The sequence below is a fragment of the Mytilus edulis genome, chromosome 4 (genome assembly GCF_963676685.1).
Source record: "Mytilus edulis chromosome 4, xbMytEdul2.2, whole genome shotgun sequence".
In the NCBI taxonomy this organism is placed as follows: Eukaryota; Metazoa; Mollusca; class Bivalvia; order Mytilida; family Mytilidae; genus Mytilus; species Mytilus edulis.
Window position 1 is genome coordinate 8,653,568 of NC_092347.1, and position 22,236 is coordinate 8,675,803.

Below are 22,236 nucleotides of genomic sequence, written 5' to 3' on the forward strand. Positions count from 1 at the left end.
TTCGTTTGCCACATGTGGAGCAGGATCTGCTAACCCTTCCGGAACACCTGCGATCACCCCCAGTTTTTGGTGGGGTTCGTGTTGCTTAGTCTTTAGTTTTCTATGTTGTGTCTTCTTTACTATTTTTTGTCTGTTTTTTTTTTTATTTTTAGCCATGGCGTTGCCAGTTTATTTTCAATCTATGAGTTTGACTTTCCTTCAGGTATCTTTAGTCCCTCTTTTGCAGTCGTACCAAATCTTAATTTTACATATGATATCTGCAATAAATGCTTGATTGTTAATATATTGTGTATGATAATGATGATAAAAATTAATGCCATTTCGATCGAAATAATGAATAATTGCTCTGCTGATGTAAAGTCCAAGAAATCGACTTCTAATGAAACTTATATGAACAACTAAACTTGTCCTTTTCTTAAAACGGGAATTCTTTCTTTAAAGGAGACATTCTATATGAGAATGTACGTCTAAGAAGCCTTTTTTCACACAACAATATTTTAAATCTTATTTTTTATCCTTGAGTTCTTTTTTATTTTGGTTTTGGTTTGTAACCCGGATTTGTTTTTTTCTATCGATTTATGAGTTTCGAACAGCGGTATACTACTGTTGCCTTTATTTATTCCTTTTTCTCACGTATATATTTCCCCACTCCTTTTCTTTAACCTGCTCATGTTTATAGTCTCCTCTGGGATTCAAAAACGCTATCATTTATAAAAAAAATAAATTACAAAGTCAGTTTTAAATACCTCAATTTTACTAAATAAAATTTGTTAAATAATCTTATTATATTGATAATGAAGTTTGACGTTACTTGTAGGAATCTATTTAAAACGGGATATCACATCTATATTTTTCGGTGACGTTGTTTAAAGATTTGGTGAATTAAGAAAGATTTGTGTTTTTTTATTTGCACTATAAAAAAAACTATTGATAAGGTTAAATTAGTTCTATAGTCGGGTTGTTATCTCTTTGACACATTCCCCATTTCCATTCTCAATTTTATTTATAGTGATAAGGATTATAACACATTTTATATTTATAGCTGCATAAATTCAGGAGAAAAACCTTCTGTGAAAGGTAGTATTGCATATTTGAAATACTGAATTAGAATAGAACAATATACAGTAAATTCCTTATCGCCTACACAAAAAGAATATACAGATAAAAAAATGGTTGTTATTACAATATTTTATAAGTGGTACGAAAATTATAGTTATATTTTTTATGTCTTGCTATTTAGAGTTGTCATAATAATATCTTATTAAAGATCAAAATTGAAACTGTACATGTGTATAATCCTGCTTGAATGTTTTCTGTCTTTATGTAAAAAATAAAAAAAAAAATAAAAAAAAAGATTATAACACAATGTTGACTGCTGTTCCCCTATTTTTGGTATTTTACCCATTATGTTTGTTTATTTTGTTCGCACATCGTTGTCAATATAATGGAATTTGATGCGACTGTCACACATGTGAGAAGTTTACCTAGCTATAAAACCAGGTTCAATCCATCATTTTCTACATACGAAAATGTCTGTACAAAGCCAGAAATATGACAGTTGTTTTCCATTCGCTTGATGGTTCGAGTTTTTGATTTTGCCATTGATTAGGGACTTTCCGTTTTGAATTTTCCTCGGAGTTCAGTATTTTTGTGTTTTTACTCTTGATTGTAAGAAATCCAAGCAATCTTTTAAAACAAATTAGACAAAATCAAAATTAAACTTTTTCAAATACTACCAACAAACCGTCTTAAGAAGTATAACTACATGTAAAAACAGGATAATGAATAAAGAAAGAATTCGCTGATAAGTAAACTAACCCTTTTTGTTATAAATAGATATATACTTACAGGTACACTAACTGAATTAATCTATAGAATGTTCCATTCGCTATGTCATCGAGAGAATTGTTTTTCAACGATCTGATTGAAATAAATGTATATATAAAAAATCTGAGAATCATTGAGCAAAGTCATATAGGTAATAAAAAACACTGCTAGACTACATCTCCTCTAGCATTTCACAGTAATAGACAAACAGAAGACAATCATCAGTAAAGACAAACTGACAAAGCCATGAAAAAAAAATCCCAAACGTAACGAAGCAGGACGAAACTCAAACCACAGTGTGCAAAATATTATATAGAAAACTAAACCTTGAGTACCACAGATACCATCTTAAACCGGGGTTGTAATAGGCGCTCCGCATAGATTTTTTTTTCGTAGTCTTAGATGTCTAGATACAATTTGCTTAATGGTCGTCTTATCTGTAATTTTACCATATGTGTCCCATTTCCGATATTGAAATTTGAATTGAGGATGAATTAAAATGAAGGGTGGTGGAAGCATATGAAACAAGATAAGCTTAACCTATTGATTTTTTGGGATATGTGGTTCCTTCTTTTTTTGTTAACTTTATTTCTATATTCTTGATTGAATAATGAAGTTTGAACATCGGTACACTGGTGTCGCCTTAATTGTCTATATGATGAGTTTATTTATTCGAAAACACTAGAATTATCACTCTATTTTTGCATAGTATAAATTTCCCATAATTTTTTTTTAGACATGTCCCTGAGTGATTGAACAATCCATACAATGAACCAGAACGCTTTCTGGAATGGGCTATGACGAGTAAACAACCAATCGGAAACACATGGGATTGACAAAAAGTGTCATTTTGTACTGTATCTAGGAATTTTATGTTTGTTTATTTCTTAATAAATATTATGTAATTCAGATGCGTCGTATAGAAAGCGACCAAATGCTAGTGTACGTATTCATGTCAAGTATCAGAAATTAATCAACTTCTATCGGTTTTGGAAAATTCAAATACAAGATAAGCGATGATGGTTTTGTCTATTTTGTAAGGATCTTAAAAACAACCACTTTTTCATCCAGCTTGAATAACAATTGTATTGATAAAGTGCCTAAGGTCAGATTTCCATCCGACGCAACTCATCTGTAATGTATTGAGCACAATCTTCAATTGTTGACTTCTCAGGAAGAACTATAAGAAGTTAGCAATATCCTTTAACTCTAGTTTACGCTATAAAGATGATGTTCTTTCACTAAATAATTCAAAATTTTGTGACTATGTTGAATGCATCTATCCCATCGATCTAGAAATAAAGGATACAACAGATACAGTTAAGTCGGCCTCATATCTTGACTTGCATCTAGAAATTGACAATGAGGGTCAATTGAAAACAAAACTTTACGACAAAAGAGATGATGTCAGCTTTCCAATAGTGAACTTTTCATTCCTAAGTAGCAACACTCAAGCAGCACCTGCATACGGGGTATATATCTCCCAATTGATACGATATTCCCGTGCTTGCATTTCCTATCATGATATTCTTGATAGAGGGTTGCTGCTCACAAGGAAGCTATTAAACCAAGTATTCCAAATGTTATCAACACATAAACGAAACAAATGGGTTATAATGTAACTGTCTATTACATATATATATACATATATATATATATATACTGGTCTAAACATCAACCCAACAATGTTAGATCTGTAAATTTGTAAATATTACATTTGATGCATAGGAAAGAAGTTGTGGTATGATTGCCAATGAGACAGCCCTCCACAAGGGACCAAATTACATCTGATGGTATGTTTGGTTTATCATTTAACTACTCGATCCTAAATTTATGTCTGTGTTCCGTATGTTCTCGTATACAACTATAGTACACATATGTTTGTATCACCATTTAACGTCAATACTTGTAATAAAATTTAACGTAAAATGTAGTGATTAAACATGAGGACAAAAGATATATAGAAAGCTATGTAACTTACAACATAACCAATGTCGTTGGTAGATATTCAATAAACAACGCATCATAGATCATGTTTTCATCTAAATACCTAAAATTAGAATATATGAAATTAATAGGCGATATAAATGATGATAACAAAATTATAATAAGAAATCGTCACATCTGTCAAAACAGACAATTATCTTGTTAACCAGTTCAATACATGTTATCAATACATTTTTTCACATGAATATTTTCAGGTTCTTCCTCGTTATGATAGCAAGTTAAAAGTTCTTGACAAATGTTGCATATTTCAAATTGAGACAGAGTTTAAAAAATGCTTTGCAGCGACGAATATATTCTATGATCTGCAGGCGCTTTGCTTCGATTGGCTTTCAATAAAGAATGGTGTTTTGGTTGTTCATACTTACAGTTAACAAAGGAACGTTATTGTAGTATCGTCTCGTAACCGAATAGCGTTAAGAACTAAACATTTATAGAGCGACGAAGAATTTTAGTAGGAGATCGGGGTATGATTTTCTATTGTTGTTGCAAATTTCAGTTTTAACCATTCAAAATCTAAAGTAATGTTTACTTTATTTGTTTGACTTTTAAAATACAACATTTGAATGTAATTTGTTTAGATTTAGTGCTTGAAAGAGTGGGTTCGATAAGGCCCTAAAATGGCCCTCGTCTTTAAGCTTAAATTTTAAATCACGATTTATTGACCAATATCAAAATGATTAATAGCTTATAATTATACAGTCCCTAGATATGAAATAAACTTTTTTGTTGAAAAGTTACTACGTTCTACTGATGACGTCATTAACAGTCTTCATTTTTATTTTCCACGAAAAATCAATGAAAATTGGTAAATTTCCAATGATTATTGGACAGGAAACATAGAGCTCATACGTGGACAAAAATTATGTTTTGTAATGACATTTGACATATTAAACTTGAATATTTAGTTTGTCGACGCCTGCACTCTATGTTTCCTGGTTCTAACTTTGGTTGAATTCCGGGCAATTTTGTCATATATCGTCACAATGTTTTATTTTGATCTATTTTGGATGTAAAAATCAACGCTACAGAATAAAACTTTGAAACAAATAGTTATATTTAACTTTCTCACATGTCTTTAAGACAACTTAAAACATTTGTTATCTTGTAGCATTAAACTTTATAATCGGGACGTAATATGGCCCTTACCGAACTGTCCGTTTTGATTCGCAAATTGTTTAATCTCATTCACTGCAAACTATTTAACGACAGTATATGAAGACAAAAAAAAAAAAAAAAAAAAAACCCAAAAAAACAATGATGGTCGTCTGTGGTGTTGCTCATGTGAATACACATCCGGTGATAAATTTAATTGGTAGGTCACATTCGGGGATCAAAGGACCAAAGGACGGGACAATGTTTACAAAAATTTGAACAACTCCTTCTTTGATACAGATGTTTTATATTATTATTATCGTGAAGATGAATTTGAATTGGCATATGTAATACTTGGACGAGCAGTAAGAACACTACAACTGGTGCATTTTTTTAATTCTACAAGGTCAAATTCATCTGGGAAGCTGTATATTTCAATATTCTTCCAAAACCATAATAGAAAAACCAAATAGACGAAGACAATATCGAATATCCCTGTTGTTGGTTTGTAAATGAAATTCGACGATAGAATGTGTCTTATACTCAACAGAGATATCTACAAATGTCTTATAAGACAGCAATCAAACGATAAAGTAACAAAAAAGGCATCTAAAAATCAAAGTACTGAAGTACTGAACATCGGATGACCACAGGTTCTTGTGGATGGTCAAAAGCACATGTCACAGAAACATATCACATCTCTATACCTGAAACTTGGGTTAATTTACAGAGATATTTTTTCTGATACAAGTTCGTGCTTGGATGATGAATAAATGACAGGAAATTCAACCTCACCGTAATAACTATTATATTGTAGTGCAAGAAATCAGTATACCTTGGACTATTATACTTGTATAATAATAGTCGTAGAGAATACACTGGTTTGTTGTTATATATATTATTAATATTACGATTGCATGTATTTACCGATTATCAGGTTGTCTGCATGTTGATATCGTAAAATATCAGCTGCGAGACATAATATTAAGCTTTTTGTCGAGTAAGCGCAGCGAACGAGATCAAAAATCCTTCATATTATGTCGAGCAGCTGATATTTTACAATATTAATATGCCGATAACCTGATAATCGATTTATCGGGCTGCATTTGCGTCTTTTGGAAGTATTGTCTTAGTTTCACCAGCAACCGGAAGTTGACTTGATAAGTTCGGGTCAAACTTATCAACGTCGGTTCAAACATTATTACGTCGTTGATATGTCCGGGTCAAAGTTATTAAGGCCAGGTCAACGTATTTGACGTCACAAAGCCGTGATATGAAGTTTTATTAAGAGCTGAGCAGATTGATATAGACAGTTGGACGACCGATAAATATCATTTTCATCTATTTGTATATATGATAATTCTATTCTACTATTATTATAGTGCAGTGCAAATGCATGGTGGACACTCTTCTGTAAAAAATATCAAACTGAAGCATTAAAGGCTGTAAAAGTAATTGCTGCCATGTTAATGTTTTTGGACACTTTTATTTTTCATCTACATATATAAGAATTAAACCTGACAGGACATGGTTGTCTAGTGAAAAGCAAGAAGGTTTTGACTTTATATCAATAAAAGATTTAAGCAGGAAATCATTTTTAATATGTTTTATATTTCACAAGGAGACAACAAGTTTACCAGGCTAAAGTTGGGGGTAATTATGGATTATCCCCTGGTAGTGTTTGTAACTGGGCAATATTTACTTTTATTTATTTAATTTTAACAATTTTCATAATTAATTTAAATTAACCATTCAGTTAAAACATTTCCCCTTTCGAGACGCTAATGTTGAAAAATGGGACAGAAATAAAATAACTTACAAGACATAAACATGTAAAAAATAAATATATATTTCAGCTTACTAAAAATATTTTCATAGTGTCACTTTGACATCATTTCTTAAATCTAAGTCCCACACATAATTGTTCATTTGATATGTGTCATCCTCATGCGGTACGAGAAGTTTTCATGTCGCTAAATAGTCTTCTTGTCGCTTAATTTATTCTTCTTGTCCGTTCTTGACGCTTCTTGTCGCTAAATGTTCTTCTTGTCGTTATTAGTGAGACCGCTATTTTTAGATTACAGGTGGTCATTTACATTTACACTATACGTATAACCTGTGTAGTGATTTTTATTTTACGATAAATTTATGAATGAACGATAATTTTATGAATGAACAAGAGCACCTGACCTCTTTCTGAAACACCAATTAAACATATAAAATCGTATTTATTAAGATATAATAATTCAGTCAAATTTTCACCACCATATTTTGTTGAAACATCGTACAACCGGAAAACAGAAATCGCAGGTATGAAAATGCACTTTTTTCACTGGTGTTGAAAACCGAAAACTAATTTGACTAGAATTTATGAATGACGGAAATTTAAGCGATAACAATACATCGGAGTGACCTCAATGTCATCCTCTGTAAAAAGTAAAATCACAAAAATACCAAACTCTGAAGAAAATTCAAAACGGAAAATCCCGAATCAAATGTCGAAATCCAAAGCTTAAAATCATTAAACGAATGTACAACAACATATTCCTGACTAGGTACAGACATTTTGTTATGTAGAAAATGGTGGATAAAACCTGTTTTTCTAAATAGCTCTGGCTGTTATTATATTGACAACAATGTGTGAACAATACAAACATACATACATAAATAAGGCGGTTAGTTTTCTCGTTTGAATTGTTTTACATTGTCATTTCGGTGCCTTTTATAGCTGACTATGCGGTATGGGCTTTGCTTATTGTTGAAGGCCGTACGGTGACCTATAGTTGTTAATTTTATGTCATATTAGTCTCTTGTGAAGAGTTTTCTCATTGGCAATCATACCACATCTACATTTTTATGCCCCACCTACGATAGAAGGGAGAATTATGTTTTCTGGTCTGTGCCTCCGTTCGTTCGTTCGTCCGTGCATCCGTTCGTCCCGCTTCAGGTTAATGTTTTGGTCAAGGTAGTTTTTGATGAAGATGAAGTCCAATCAACTTGAAACTTAGTACACATGTTCCCTATGATGTGATCTTTCTAATTTCAAAGCCAAATTAAAGTATTAACCCCAATTTCACGGTCCACTAAACAAAGATAAAGATAGTGCGAAGCTCAGGTTAAAAGTTAGAGGACAAAAAATCGTACAGCAAAAAAGGTGCATGTCCAGTTTTCATCCCACGACACACAACAGCGCCACGATGCTCAAAATATCGTGCGACTGTCGTACGACGATCACGGATGACCCGCGATTTGACCAAATTCCATGTCGTGGAACTGCATAGATGTGTCGTGGGCTCGTTGTGACCAGGGCTTAACAACTCACGATTGTCGTACGACTGTCGCACGCCCGACATGCGCCAAACCCACGACAGTACAATTAGAATTGTTTTTTTCTCTGTCGTGAACATGTCGTAGCTGATGTGAGCACTCGAAATATTTTTTTGACATTTTGCACGACAGTGCCATGACAACTATTTTATTGATCTTCCACGACAAAAAATCGTACGATCTGTTGTGACCGGGGCTTTAGTAAAAAAATCTTCCGACTGTCGCATGACTCGTATGACTGTCGTACGATACATGTAATATCACGACTGTCGCAAGACACTTGTGATACAGTCGCACGATTGTCTCACAAATACCAAATTTCGTACGATACTCGCACAACATTGATTGTCTGTCGTACGACAGTGCCGGGTACGTTCGTCGTTCAACATATTTTCGTTTTATTTAGAAGAATACAATTCGGCGGGACTGAATGTTTTGAAAAACATACCGTCTGTTTAAAGTGGATGGCTATTCCACCAGCATATTACGCTTGGCAGTGCTGAATAGGCGCCTTGCCAGACTCTAACAAGATCAAAATATGGTCCTGTTAGCGTTGCGACAAACCCACGACAGTACACTTACATTTTTTTCTTGTCGTGTACCCATCGTGAAACCATCCTGGACATGTACATGTCGTAGCTGATGTGACCACTGCAGGACAAAGCCACGACAACTATTTTATAGATCTTCCACGACAAAAAATCGTACGATCTGTTGTGTCCGGGGCTTTAAGACGAAACATGTATATCATTTATGCTTTCGAAAACTATGTAAATGAATTTGTTTTTTCGATTTTTTGTGAATACTACTAGTATGAAGGTAATCCGAAAGAATAAGTGTATGTAACTATATTCTGGTTAAAAAGAAGAAAAAACAAGATAGGAAAACAAATGTTTTGGCATAAAAATACCTGGAATGATAAGGATGTGAATCACACCTATCAAAAACGTCGTCAATTCAATTTCATATCAATTTCCTTTCAAAATCGAGGCAGCTTTTGTTTGTTTTTTTACAAATTTTATCCTTCGACGAGCTTGGTGTATCACAAATCATGACTATGCACAGAAATAATTCAACGCAATATAACAATAATTTAATAGTCATTGTAGCAATTTATGAGAATATTGTATTAGTAGAATAATATATCAAATACTTTTAAGGATACACTTAGGTGATCCAAGGTAAAATTAAATAAATCAAGAATTCAAAATTGATACTTTAAGCTCGAAGAGCATTAGTTAAGGTTCAAAAAAAGCTAAAATATTAATAGGTCATGGAGCTCCTTTTCAAGATATTTGATTTATAAAATATGGCGGGAAATGGCTGACTCGGACTCTTACCTTATATTTGCATTGGTATTATATGGGTTTCAAATTAAAAGAAAGAAAATAAAAATAAAATAAAAACTGCTTAAATTTTGTCAAATGACCTTTAATATAAACTAGAGGCTCTAAAGAGCCTGTGTCGCTCACCTTGGTCTATGTGCATATTAAACAAAGGACACAAATGGATTCATGACAAAATTGTATTTTGGTGATGGTGATGTGTTTGAAGTTCTTACTTAACTGAACGATTTTGCTTCTTACAATTATATCTATAATGAACTTTGCCCATTAGTAACAGAGAACTATATTTGGTAAAAGTTTACATAAATTTACCAAATTAATGAAAATTGTTAAAAATTGACTATAAAGGGCAATAACTCCTTAAGGGGTCAATTGACCATTTAGGTCATGTTGACTTATTTGTAGATCTTACTTTGCTGAACATTATTGCTGTTTACAGTTTATCGCTATCTATAATAGTATTCAAGATAACCAAAAACGGCAAAATTTCTGTAAAAATTACCAATTGGAGGGCAGCAACCCAACAACCAGTTGTCCAATTCATCTGAAAAATTCAGGGCAGATAGATATTGACTTGATTAACAATTTAACTTCTTGTCAGATTTGCTCTAGATGCTTTGGTTTCATAGTTATAAGCCAAAAACTGCATTTTACCCCTATGTTCTATTTTTAGCCGTGGTGGCCATCTTGGTTGAATGGTCAGGTCATCAGACACATTTTTCAAACTAGATACCCCAAAGATGATTGTGGCCTAGTAGTTTCAGTGGAGATTTTGTAAAAGATTACTTAGATTTATGAAAAATGGTTAAAGATTGACTATAAAGGGCAATAACTCCTAAAGGGGTCAACTGACCATTTTGGTCATGCATTTGGTCATGTTGACTTATTTGTAGATCTTACTTTGCTGAACATTATTGCTGTTTACAATTTATTTCTATATATAATAATATTCAAGATAATAACCAAAAACAGCAAAATGTCCTCAAAATTACCAATTCAGGGGCAGCAACCCAACAACCGATTGACCGATTCATCTGAAAATTTCAGGGCAGATAGATCTTGACCTGATAAACATTTTTATCCCTGTCAGATTTCCTCAAAATGCTTTGGTTTTTGAGTTATAAGCCAAAAACTGCATTTTACCCCTATGTTCTATTTTTAGTGATGGCGGCCATCTTGGTTGGTTGACCAGGTCACGCCACACATTTTTTAAACTAGATACCCCAAAGATGATTGTGGCCAAGTTTGGATTAATTTGGCCAAGTAGTTTCAGAGGAGAAGATTTTTGTAAAAGATTACTTTAATTAACGAAAAATGGTTAAAAATTGACTATAAAGGGCAATAACTCCTAAACAGGTCAACTGACCATTTTGGTTATGTTGACTTATTTGTAGATCTTACTTTGCTGAACATTATTGCTGTTTACAGTTTATCTCTATCTATAATAATATTCAAGATAATAACCAAAAACAGCAAAATTTCCTCAAAATAACCAATTCAGGGGCAGCAACCCAACAACCAATTGACCGATTCATCTGAAAATTTCAGGGAGAGATAGATCTTGACCTGATAAACATTTTTATACCATGTCAGATTTCCTCAAAATGCTTTGGTTTTTGAGTTATAAGCCAAAAACTGCATTTTACTCCTTTGTTCTATTTTTAGCCGTGGCGGCCATCTTGGTTGGTTGACCAGGTCACGCCACACATTTTTTAAACTAGATACCCTAAAGATGATTCTGGCCAAGTTTGGATTAATTTGGCCCAGTAGTTTCAGAGGAGAAGATTTTTGTAAAAGATTACTTTAATTAACGAAAAATGGTTAAAAATTGACTATAAAGGGCAATAACTCCTAAACGGGTCAACTGACCATTTTGGTCATGTTGACTTATTTGTAGATCTTACTTTGCTGAACATTGTTGCTGTTTAAAGTTTATCTGTATCTATAATAATATTCAAGATAATAACCAAAAACAGCAAAATTTCCTCAAAATTACCAATTCAGGGGCAGCAACCCAAAAACCGATTGACCGATTCATCTGAAAATTTCAGGGCAGATAGATCTTGACCTGATAAACATTTTTACCCCATGTCAGATTTGCTCTAATGCTTTGGTTTTTGAGTTATAAGCCAAAAACTGCATTTTACCCCTATGTTCTATTTTTAGCCGTGGCGGCCATCTTGGTTGGTTGACCGGGTCGCGCCACACATTATTTAAACTATATACCCCAATGATGATTGTGGCCAAGTTTGGTTTGATTTGGCCCAGTAGTTTCAGAGGAGAAGATTTTTGTAAAAGCTAACGCCGGACGACGGACGCCGGACGCCGGACGCCGGACGCCGGACGCAAAGTGATGAGAAAAGCTCACTTGGCCCTTTGGGCCAGGTGAGCTAAAAAAGGAGATGTGGTATGATTGAAAATGAGACAACTCTCCACAAGAAACCAAAATAACACAGAAATTAACAACTATAGGTCACCGTACGGCCTTCAACAATGAGCAAAGCCCATACCGCATAGTCAGCTATAAATGGCCCCGACATGACAATGTAAAACAATTTAAACGAGAAAACTAACGGCCTTATTTATGTACGAAAAATGAACGAAAAACAAATATGTAACACATAAACAAACAATAACAACTGAATTACAGGCTCCTGACTTTAGACAGGCACATACATACATAATGGGGCGGGGTTAAACATGTCCCAACCCTCCCCTAACCTGGGATAATGGTATAACAGTACAACAGCTATCAGTTAACTGACAGCTAGTTTAAACCCACTTACAACTAATAAAAAAATCATGCGTCTAAGACGAGATTACCAATCCGTACACATTCAACATCAAAGGGATTTAGTGTAAAGACGTCATAACAGTCAGAGAACAACATGACCTTGTGCAACGCCAAGATACAGGTATCGAAAGATTGTAGATCCATGAATGTGTATATGTATGTAACACACTAGTAATATTTAGTTTGCTTTTAATTTACTGATAACAAAATTAATATTTATACCAAAAAAGACAATATTCAATGATCTTATAACAGTGTTGAAATGGTCACCCTTTAGAATAAGTTTATTTTAAGGAGCGATAAGTTTACCAGGATCATTTCTAAATTTCCGAGCATGGTCACTGGGGTAAATGTGATCTCCGTAACTGCAGTTACGTATATCCAAAGATGGCGGTCGATGTTTCTGGTCAATTTTTCTTTTGTCAATTTTGTAATAATAATGTATTATTCTTCGGTATTTCATGTCTTTTTTAACGTAATACTAAATTTGAAACTGAAATACTAAATGTTTTATTCATTATTCAACCGCTGAAATGGAGTAAACTGCCATCTAAAATATCGTGATGATATGGGTAACTGAAGTAAATAAATTGTCAACGATATACGTAACTGCAAATATTGATATCCGTAACTGATTTTATTTTTACACAATTCTATCATGTTTGAACAGAAATATATGTCTCCGGTTATTTAAAGTGTGATAAACATGAATAAGAATTGTTCTTCGAAGTCTCTAAAATTATTATGTGAAAATATTGATCAGGCTTCCAATTCTGTATTTCTATATAGTCAGCAGCATTAGATGAAATATTAAGAAAAATTGAGAACGGACAGTCTTTTAGCAAATGAAAAAATCTAAAACCTCTAACACACTAAACGAATTGATAACAACTGTATTCTTGATTTGGTACAAACATTACCTTATGTAGAAACTGGTAGATTAAACCTGGCATTATTTTATAGATAGCTAAGTCTCTCACTTGTAGGAGAGTCACTGACTCTCAGACTCACATAGAATTCCATTATATTAAAAGAAATTGTTGGGTAAAGCAAAAGGTCAAAATATCAAAATTTGGGGTACAATGTATCACAGTCAACATTATTTTAACATCTGAATGCATAGAAAACAAAATTTAAAACTATTTCAACAGAGAAACACAAAATAAGGCAAAAGTGCAAAATGACCATAGCACCGTAACAAAATGGCGATATGTATGAATACTGAGACACCCCAAAATAAATTATTTAAACAGTAACATAGAGTAAAGGTTAACAATATACAAAGACAAAACCAAATAGCACAATATCACGTACAGCTGATCATAATCAACAAGTACCTAACCACTACATTTCAAGACCGCCAAGAGTGACTGGGGATTTGAAAAAATGGTGTCCATTGGACTACCTCTCCAAAAACCGTAGCAAAAGTGGGTCATCCGTTTTTGCTGTGCGGGATGTACAAGTACGCATCCACCTCCGGCCAGAATGGGTTCGTGTAATCAGATGCCTCGTGTAGAGATTATTCCGTGCTCTTTGTACGTTGATAACCCTTGTAACAACACTTTGACGGTGGTCAATAGATGACATGTGGCATGCTTCTCGTCCTGAACATATATATAATAATAGGAAGATGTGGTACGAGTGTCAATGAGATAACTCTCTACATGAAACCAAATGACATAGAAATGAGCATTTATCAGGTCACCATTCGGCCTTAAACAGTGAGCAATGCCAATACCGCAAATAAAGTCTGATATTAAGTAAAGGCCCCGAAAATGCCAATGTAACACAATTCGAACAAGTCAACTTATGACTTTATTTATGTGAAGAAAAAAAACCAAATAGCAAATTTGTAACACAGCAACTGACGACCATCACTGAACTGCAGGCTTCCATGACATGGGTCAGGCCTAGGCAAATGCAGAATGTAGCGATGTTAAACATGTAAGATGGCGTTCAACTCCCCTAACCTGGGACAATGGTGTTACAGTACAACATAAGAGCAGACTAAAAAATCAGTTGAAAAGGCTTAACTCAACAGGCGGATACAAATAAAACTAGTTTACACAAACAAAGTGAACGTGGAAGAGTACTTTAGGGAATTTATGGGTTTTATTTCGGGAAAAAAAATGATGATCCTTACTATTAAATCGAGTATAATGAATGAAGCAGAAATAATGTAACTCAACAGTTACGGATGTCCTTCACTCAACGTTTATTACAGTTACGGATATCAGTCTACACAGTTACCCATATCTTCGCGATTTTCTGAATTGATGATTTCTCCATTTAGTGGTTGAACTATGAAAAGATGCTTTGTATTTCAGTTTCTAACTTAGTAATACTTTAAATAAGACACGAAATACCGAAAAATAATACTGAATTATTACAGAATTGACAAAAGAAATATTGACCAGAAACTTCGTCCGCCATCTTTTGATATACGTAACTGCAGTTATGGAGTTCACATTTACCCCAGTGATGGTAAACAACATTTTCGTAAAAATGTGGATGTGCTATCCCGTTTGAAATAAGTTTTCTACAGGTCCAACCAAACTTTAAAACCAAATCTTTAAATCTATGAACAAATTTAATAAAGGTTTTAAGTAATTTGTGGTAACGAATTCCCTGGTTTAATAATTTACCAGTAATACATAAATTACGTTCGTTAAAATCAAAAACGTCACAACAGACACGTCACAACAGACACGGGAATAGCGAACGAGCTGTGAAATATAAATAACGTAAGATGATGCTAAAGGAACATCACCATCTAAAAATGGAAAATTAACAATAGAAAAGGAAATATCCTCCCTTTTGTCGTAAATTTTAGTGTGGAGTTTCCCGTTATAAACCGAAATAACTTTAACTAAGAAAGGACAGCTATTACCGTTTCAATTTGATTTATTTAAAGTAAGTTCCTTGGGGTAAAATCCAGCAGTATATTGTGAAAATATTTGATAATTTAATGAAAAATATCAACATTACGGTAAGTGATGTTGAATTTATAAATTGAATGCAATTTTGACGGGTCTTTTTTTGAGTTTAGTCATAAACTGTGATTCATAACAGTACAAACACAAAGTCTGCTATTAAAGGGGCTCAATTAGTACCCATAGGGATACCTACAACATGTCGATAAACTTTGTCGCCAAAACGTACATATATATTATAAAGGAGAAAATTAACAGATTCAATCATCTCATCACACATCCGGAAAGTATATCTAACATACTTACTTTTCTCATTAGAGAAGAAGGCTTCAAAAGAGTTGCAGCAAATATATTTTTGCGTTCATATTTACCAAACGACCATTTAATTAAATAGGAAAACTTATAGATAGTTTGGAAGTGTAGTGTAAAGAGTAGAAAAATCAAAACTGTCATCAGAATCAAAAGGACCATCAATAGTACGTAATTTATCTAAAACATCCAAAGAATTTTTTAACACTCCAAAAATAGACAATTCCACTATGTTCTTTGTTTTATTACAATAGTTTATGATTAGCTCTTTAATAGAAGTTAAGGAACTTGTTAAGAGCACTGACAGATTAGTTATAGAACACTCACAAGAGGTGAAACGATATTAAAATGTTTTTGTGTAGTTTATAAGCTATTAAATCTTATGTTAAAAGATAAATAGCTGTTATGGGGCAAAATATTTTACCTTGTATCGTATGGAAAAACACCTTTGACACTTATTCCAAAACCTCACCTAAGTACATCCTTAAAGTGACATAACATGACAACCCTTTCACATTAGTATTTCTTGCACAAAAAGTCATGATAAAGTGTACATCATAATTTAACTGTTTTTGTAAGGTCATTTTTGGTGAAACAACTATTCAACTGTTCTGATTCTTGTACATTCTTGGGTATCATTTATTCGCCTTTAAGCGACCACGATGAAGGTTTAAAAAACCTATAGGTGAACGGACGCATACCATTAATTATCATTGTTTTACTCAGCTCTTGGTATAGCAATATAAAATATATACTTACAGATATCGAAGTCCAGTTAGATGACTCAGTGACCCAATTGCTATGTTTGTCAATAAATTGTTTCTCAAGTACCTAAAGTATATTTAGCTTAAAACATTAGGACTCTAATAAGATACGTGAAAATTTTATTATAATTGTGTCTTTTTCGCTAGTTTTAATTGTCTATATCAATCATCCAATTCTTAAAGATTCACTATTGTGTGACAAAGTTGCCTGGCATATATTTTGAAAGTTTCTGTCTTATTGTTTTGAGTCAGACCTATAACTATCAGTTGTCGATTGTTTCGATTAAGATCTTGGAATTAAAGATATTTGACAACTCTAAGACATACATTCTGCATCTGTATGTACCTGTTCAAAGTCAGCAGTCTTTATTTCAGTGTTTATCGTTTCCGTTTGAATTGGTGAACATGCTACATATATCATGTCGGGAATTAAAAGCTTACTTTACGTTATAGGTGTTTCTCATTGGTGGAGGCCATACATTGCCTCATTGATACTTGCATCCAAGTCACATATTTATGATATTAGCATCATTGGTAAACATGCCACATCTCCTTATCTTTATATAAACACCACAAATAATATACACTTCTGTTGCAATGTATCCTGCTACATTCAATCTGGTCACATTTTGTATTGCAAATTGTTATTTGTGAACGCATGTTAACTCAGCAAGTGATACTGCAATAAAAGTGTCTAAATATAATCAGGATTGAACAATAAGATTAACTATACTCACAAGTAATGAATATTTCCTGTCAATCCTGCCAATGTATTAATGTTTATCTCTGTCAATGAATTGTGTTCCACATTTCTATAGATTAAATAAATTGACTGACCATATTAAAACATGACAAAAACAAAGTGCCTCGTTTTTAATTTTATACGATAAATTGTAACGTAAAAATTCGTATTAACATTTTGTCTACCACTGTTTAAGAGTGAAAATTAACCATTTGTCATTAATTGTTCTATTTATGATAACACTGTTTTACGAAGATCACGGTAGGTATAATGTCCGGCGAGGATCGTGGTTTTTCGAGTGATCCGGTAAAAAAAATTTCGGTTGTAGTTCGAGCTTTTTTCGAGTGATAAAACATGCGATAAGTTCAATTACCTGCTATTTCGTAATTATAATAGTTTTTTTTACATTACTACCCCTCTTCGGAAAACTAATGTCAGAATGATAATATCTTTTTATATCAAATACTAACATACCATGTATAACCTTGTTTTATCAAACTCAAGCTTCTATATCACGTCTTGTTAAAAAAAGAAGTCTGTTTGTTTACGTTTTGATCATATTCACTCGAAAAAAAGTGGTCACACTCGAAAAAGGTCTATCAAATCACTCGAAAAACCACGATCCTAGCCGGACACTATACCTACCGTGGAATATATCAAAACAAAAACTCGTTACGAGATTTCATTAAGATAATTAGACTGACAAAAAAACTACCAACTATACCAACAATCAAAGTGACTGAAAATCAACTAACAAATTCCTGTCTTTGTACATGTTTTTCGGATGAACATGGTGTTTAATTTATCTAGCCAAACCTTTCGTTGTTATCAGATCTGAGCAACAGAGAAACTTTTTTAATTTAAAAATGGTAAACGTGACATTAACATGGATCTATTGTTTGAACAGACATCAAAGATATACAACTAACAGAAGTCTTAAGGTATATGATTCGCTTTTTATAAAAGTTTTCTTTTAAGCTACATGTATTACAACATGTAATGAAAAACCGTAAGAAAAAATGTTTTTGATTCTTTTAATTCTTAAAACCTCATATTTTTAATTCACATGTTATTTCTCTTAACCTTTCGTAAAGGTCACTATTCACATTTTGTAACGAAGGTGCCGCCATGTTGATTTGCTGAAATCAGTAAATGTGCGAATAATGCAAAAAACATAAAAAGCAACGCCTACCTCAAAACTATATTTGAATGCTATATTATATATTTGAGCTTTTGATTTGATTAGGACTTATTTCTAGATATTGGCTATGAGGGTCCGATTGAAAACAGAACTTTACGACAAAAGAGATGATTTCGGCTTCCCAATTGTGATTTTTAATTTTAAGACCAAGAGTTCCAAATGGTATATTTGAAATCATCACTTTGTAAATTGTACGGACGCCATCACGAATTGGTTGATCGTTGTGGAATATCCGTTTCACAGATGATATCGGATAGGTTCCTTATGTCGTAACTACAGTCCCGTTCCCTTTTCACGAATGTGACCTACCGAGTTATACTGTAACTGGCTTTGTAATAACATGAGCAATGCGACCAATGCAGCAAGTCGAGCATGATCTGTTTACTCTTCCGGGGCACCCTTATCACCACCAGTTTTTAGTGGGGTTAGTGTTGCTGTTGTATCCCTGTTTGCGACATTTTTACCTATTGTGACTTTTTGTTTTGTTCACACTTCGTTGTCAAGATAATGGAATAGGCTATTATACTGATGCGACTGTCATACAAGTGAGAAGTTTAGCGCTTAAAAACCAGGGTTAATCTACCATTTTCTACATTTGAAAATGCCTGTACAAGTCAGGAATATGACAATGGTTGTCCATTTTTTTTTATGTTTTCTATCATTTGTTTTTACCATATGATATGGGACTTTCCGTTTTGAATTTACCTCGGAGTTCAGTATTTTTGTAATTTTACTTTTTATTCCAGTCATGACGTCAAACGAATAGAAAAACGTATGTGGCGTTTTCATTCGTCATGCCTCAAAATAAGAATAAAGTGTCAGTAGGTATCTTTACAATTGTAATTTTTATCACAATGAAATAGACATAGCGTTCAAAGGTTACAATACATGGGGATTTGGGTCCGAGTTATATTTCAACAGCCATTTTAAAACTAATGTACATTTTAGAGTCAACGCTAAGTGTAGATATATCGAGATTTCTATTACAGTGTTGTTTTCAAAGCGAAAGAGGCACCTCATATTAAAATTCGTTTTCATGAATTTTCAAAATCAGCTATATTATTTAACGTATTTGCCGATTATTTGAAACGAACACTACACTTAATGTGATGAAAAGAAGCACCTTTTATTACTAGACGTTTTAAGAAAAGGTAATGCATTGGTATTCAAATGAAAATATTTAGTGTAAAATTACAAAAAAAGCTAAACTCCGAGGAAAATTTAAATTGGAAAGTCCCTAATCAAATGTCAAAATCAAAAGCTTACACGTATCAAACGACTTTCATATTCATGACTTGGTACAGGCATTTTCCAAAAAAAATAGAAAATGTTGGAAAAAAACCTTGTTTTATCGATAGCTAAACCTCTCACTTGTATGACAGTCGCTATAAGGCAAGTATACACACATATGAAGTTTACACGTTGACCCTGTAACATTAAAATTACAGTCATGGTCTAATTCAACAATTACAATTTCAGACTAAAAACAAAAAAAAAAGGTTTTATACAAACTTAATGAGAGTTCGGAAATGGTCAATCATACAAAATATGTGTAAACTTTTACAAACAAAATTCTGAACGTATACTCAAACAGGTTTTGATTGTTGACACAGAACAGCTTACTCCTTAAATTGCTAATCTTGTAAACCCAAATGTCAAATCAATACTAACAAAGACACCGAACTTTAAATGACAAAATGGAATGAGGGGAAAGGGCCAATTAATCTTCATGGAAATGAGATGTGCAAATGCTTATACAACTGCATACCAATTATCATTATGTTACTGCTGGAGTTTCACCATAAACTGACTTAATCACAAACTAATACATGAAAACTAAGCAAAAGTTTCAAAGTCAATAAACCATAACTGAGGGGTCGGGGCCAAATAATCGCCATGGTAATGAGATGTGCCAATACTAATACAACTGCATATCAGATGTCTTTTACTTACCACTTATGGTTCACCATAACCTTTACCTAATCACAAACTGATACATTGTTGACGCCGCCGCCAGAAACAGCATACCTATGTCTCGTTTTTGACTCCGTCAAGCGAGACAACAAAATCGTGTGTTGATTTATTTTTTTAAACTCACGTACAGCTGCTGAAGTCCTGAAAGTCCAAGAAACGTCCCATCTTCTATGTGTGATAGTTCGTTGTAGTTTAGTAATCTATAAAATAACGTTAAACATTACGGATACCTTAATACAAGATCAAGAAAACAATTAAGCGTTTTATCTTATTCAGTAAGACTTTGTAATATATTATAATTTATTAAAGTAAAGCTAATAAACCTTTTGTTATACATTCAGCTTTATTCTTGTCTTGGAATTTAGAAGACTTCAAGTCGATCCTTTGAGAGCTGCAATAATCTAGATTAAAGACAATTTACTTCTAAGCAGAAGGTTGATGGCCATAAAATTGATGAGACATTGAGTAGACGGGTTTGTTTATAAACTAATAAAACATACATTTTTTGCAACAGTTTTTGATTCCAGGTTATTTAGAGCATGTTTCATATCTATTATTAAAGACCTTGCTTTAACCTCTTAGCCTGTATATCGATTTGCGTTTAATGTTGACAGAATTGCTGTCTCTTTTGAATTACTTCACATATTTTTATTTCCCTTCTTTTTTTTTATATCTCAAATTATTTGATGACTTAAACAATATTCCATCGAATCCACAAGGAACTTATATTTTATTTTGATATTCCTGTTTTATAGTCAACAATTCGGTGTTGAATGAATATCATTAAGTGGTTATTTTTATAAATTTCCTGTTTAGAAAAACTTTGAATTTTTCGAAAAACTAAGGATTTTCTTATCCCAGGCATAGATAACCTTAGCCGTATTTGGCACCACTTTTGGGAATTTTGGATCCTTAATGCTCTTCAACTTTGTACTTGTTTGGCTTTATAAATATTTTGATCTGAGCGTCACTGGTGCAGACTAATGTAGACGAAACGCGCGTCTGGCGTACTAAATTATAATCCTGGTACCTTTGATAACTATTATAAGCTTTTGAAATAATTATTTGAACTAGAACATTCCTCAAAGCATGAATATGTAATATAACTATATTGTTTCTAAGCAAAGAGGTCTATGGAGAGTTGTCTCATTGGCACTCATACCACATTTTCTTATATCTGAATAGAAAAAATTCATTAAAAAAAACCAGGCAAATTGGAACCAGAAACAAAAATCAGCTGCAATTACTTTTTGCAATTGAAGGGAAAACTGAAAAGTTGACAAACGCTTCACAACGTCAACACATACACTGTATGACTCAGGATCATGATGTTATTTTAAAACAATTTAAATAATATTTTATTACTAGAAGGAAACACATTGCATTGTTATCTTTTGTTTTATATTTGATGAAGCTGAATACAAACACACATTGTTCCTAGTTTAAATAATCGGTTAACTATTCAACTTGCCTATTATAACTCCTTTGATATTTCATGTTGTTTAACAACTAGCCCTGGTTACCACATTTATGGTAGATGAATGTCATATCGCCGATCAATTTATATTAGAAGTAGCAGATGCAAAAACAGGATTTATTATACTCACAAAGTACGAAGGTTTCCTGTCATTCCTAAGAACGTTCCATTGTTCATATCTGTCAATAAATTGTGGTCCAAATTTCTACAGATATAATTATATGAGTACAAATATCAAAGCATGGCTATCAACGGACACTTTTTCATAAAAAATAAGCTTAAAGTACGGCAGTTTGAATTTAAAACTGTATATCATTTAATGGAACGGCTACTATACAATGGCATGTCATCCAAGTTAGAACAATATACAATTGTATATGTCAATTGTCATATTCACCGTTATGTAAACGATTTTATGAGAAAAGTGGTCACTATCAAATCTA

The 22,236-nt window shown here is 33.0% G+C and overlaps 1 protein-coding gene across 1 annotated transcript in view; it reads right to left on the minus strand.

Moving 5' to 3' along the window:
- Positions 1 to 22,236, minus strand: part of LOC139518864 (leucine-rich repeat-containing protein 15-like) — a 75,513-nt gene that overhangs the window by 49,078 nt on the left and 4,199 nt on the right. The window contains exons 2-7 of the mRNA XM_071310511.1: positions 21,924 to 21,998; positions 20,445 to 20,516; positions 17,137 to 17,211; positions 16,395 to 16,466; positions 3,809 to 3,877; positions 1,849 to 1,920 (exon numbers count right to left, since the gene is read on the minus strand). Coding sequence (XP_071166612.1) covers positions 1,849 to 1,920; positions 3,809 to 3,877; positions 16,395 to 16,466; positions 17,137 to 17,211; positions 20,445 to 20,516; positions 21,924 to 21,998 — 435 coding nt within the window. The remainder of the gene's footprint in view (positions 1 to 1,848; positions 1,921 to 3,808; positions 3,878 to 16,394; positions 16,467 to 17,136; positions 17,212 to 20,444; positions 20,517 to 21,923; positions 21,999 to 22,236) is intronic.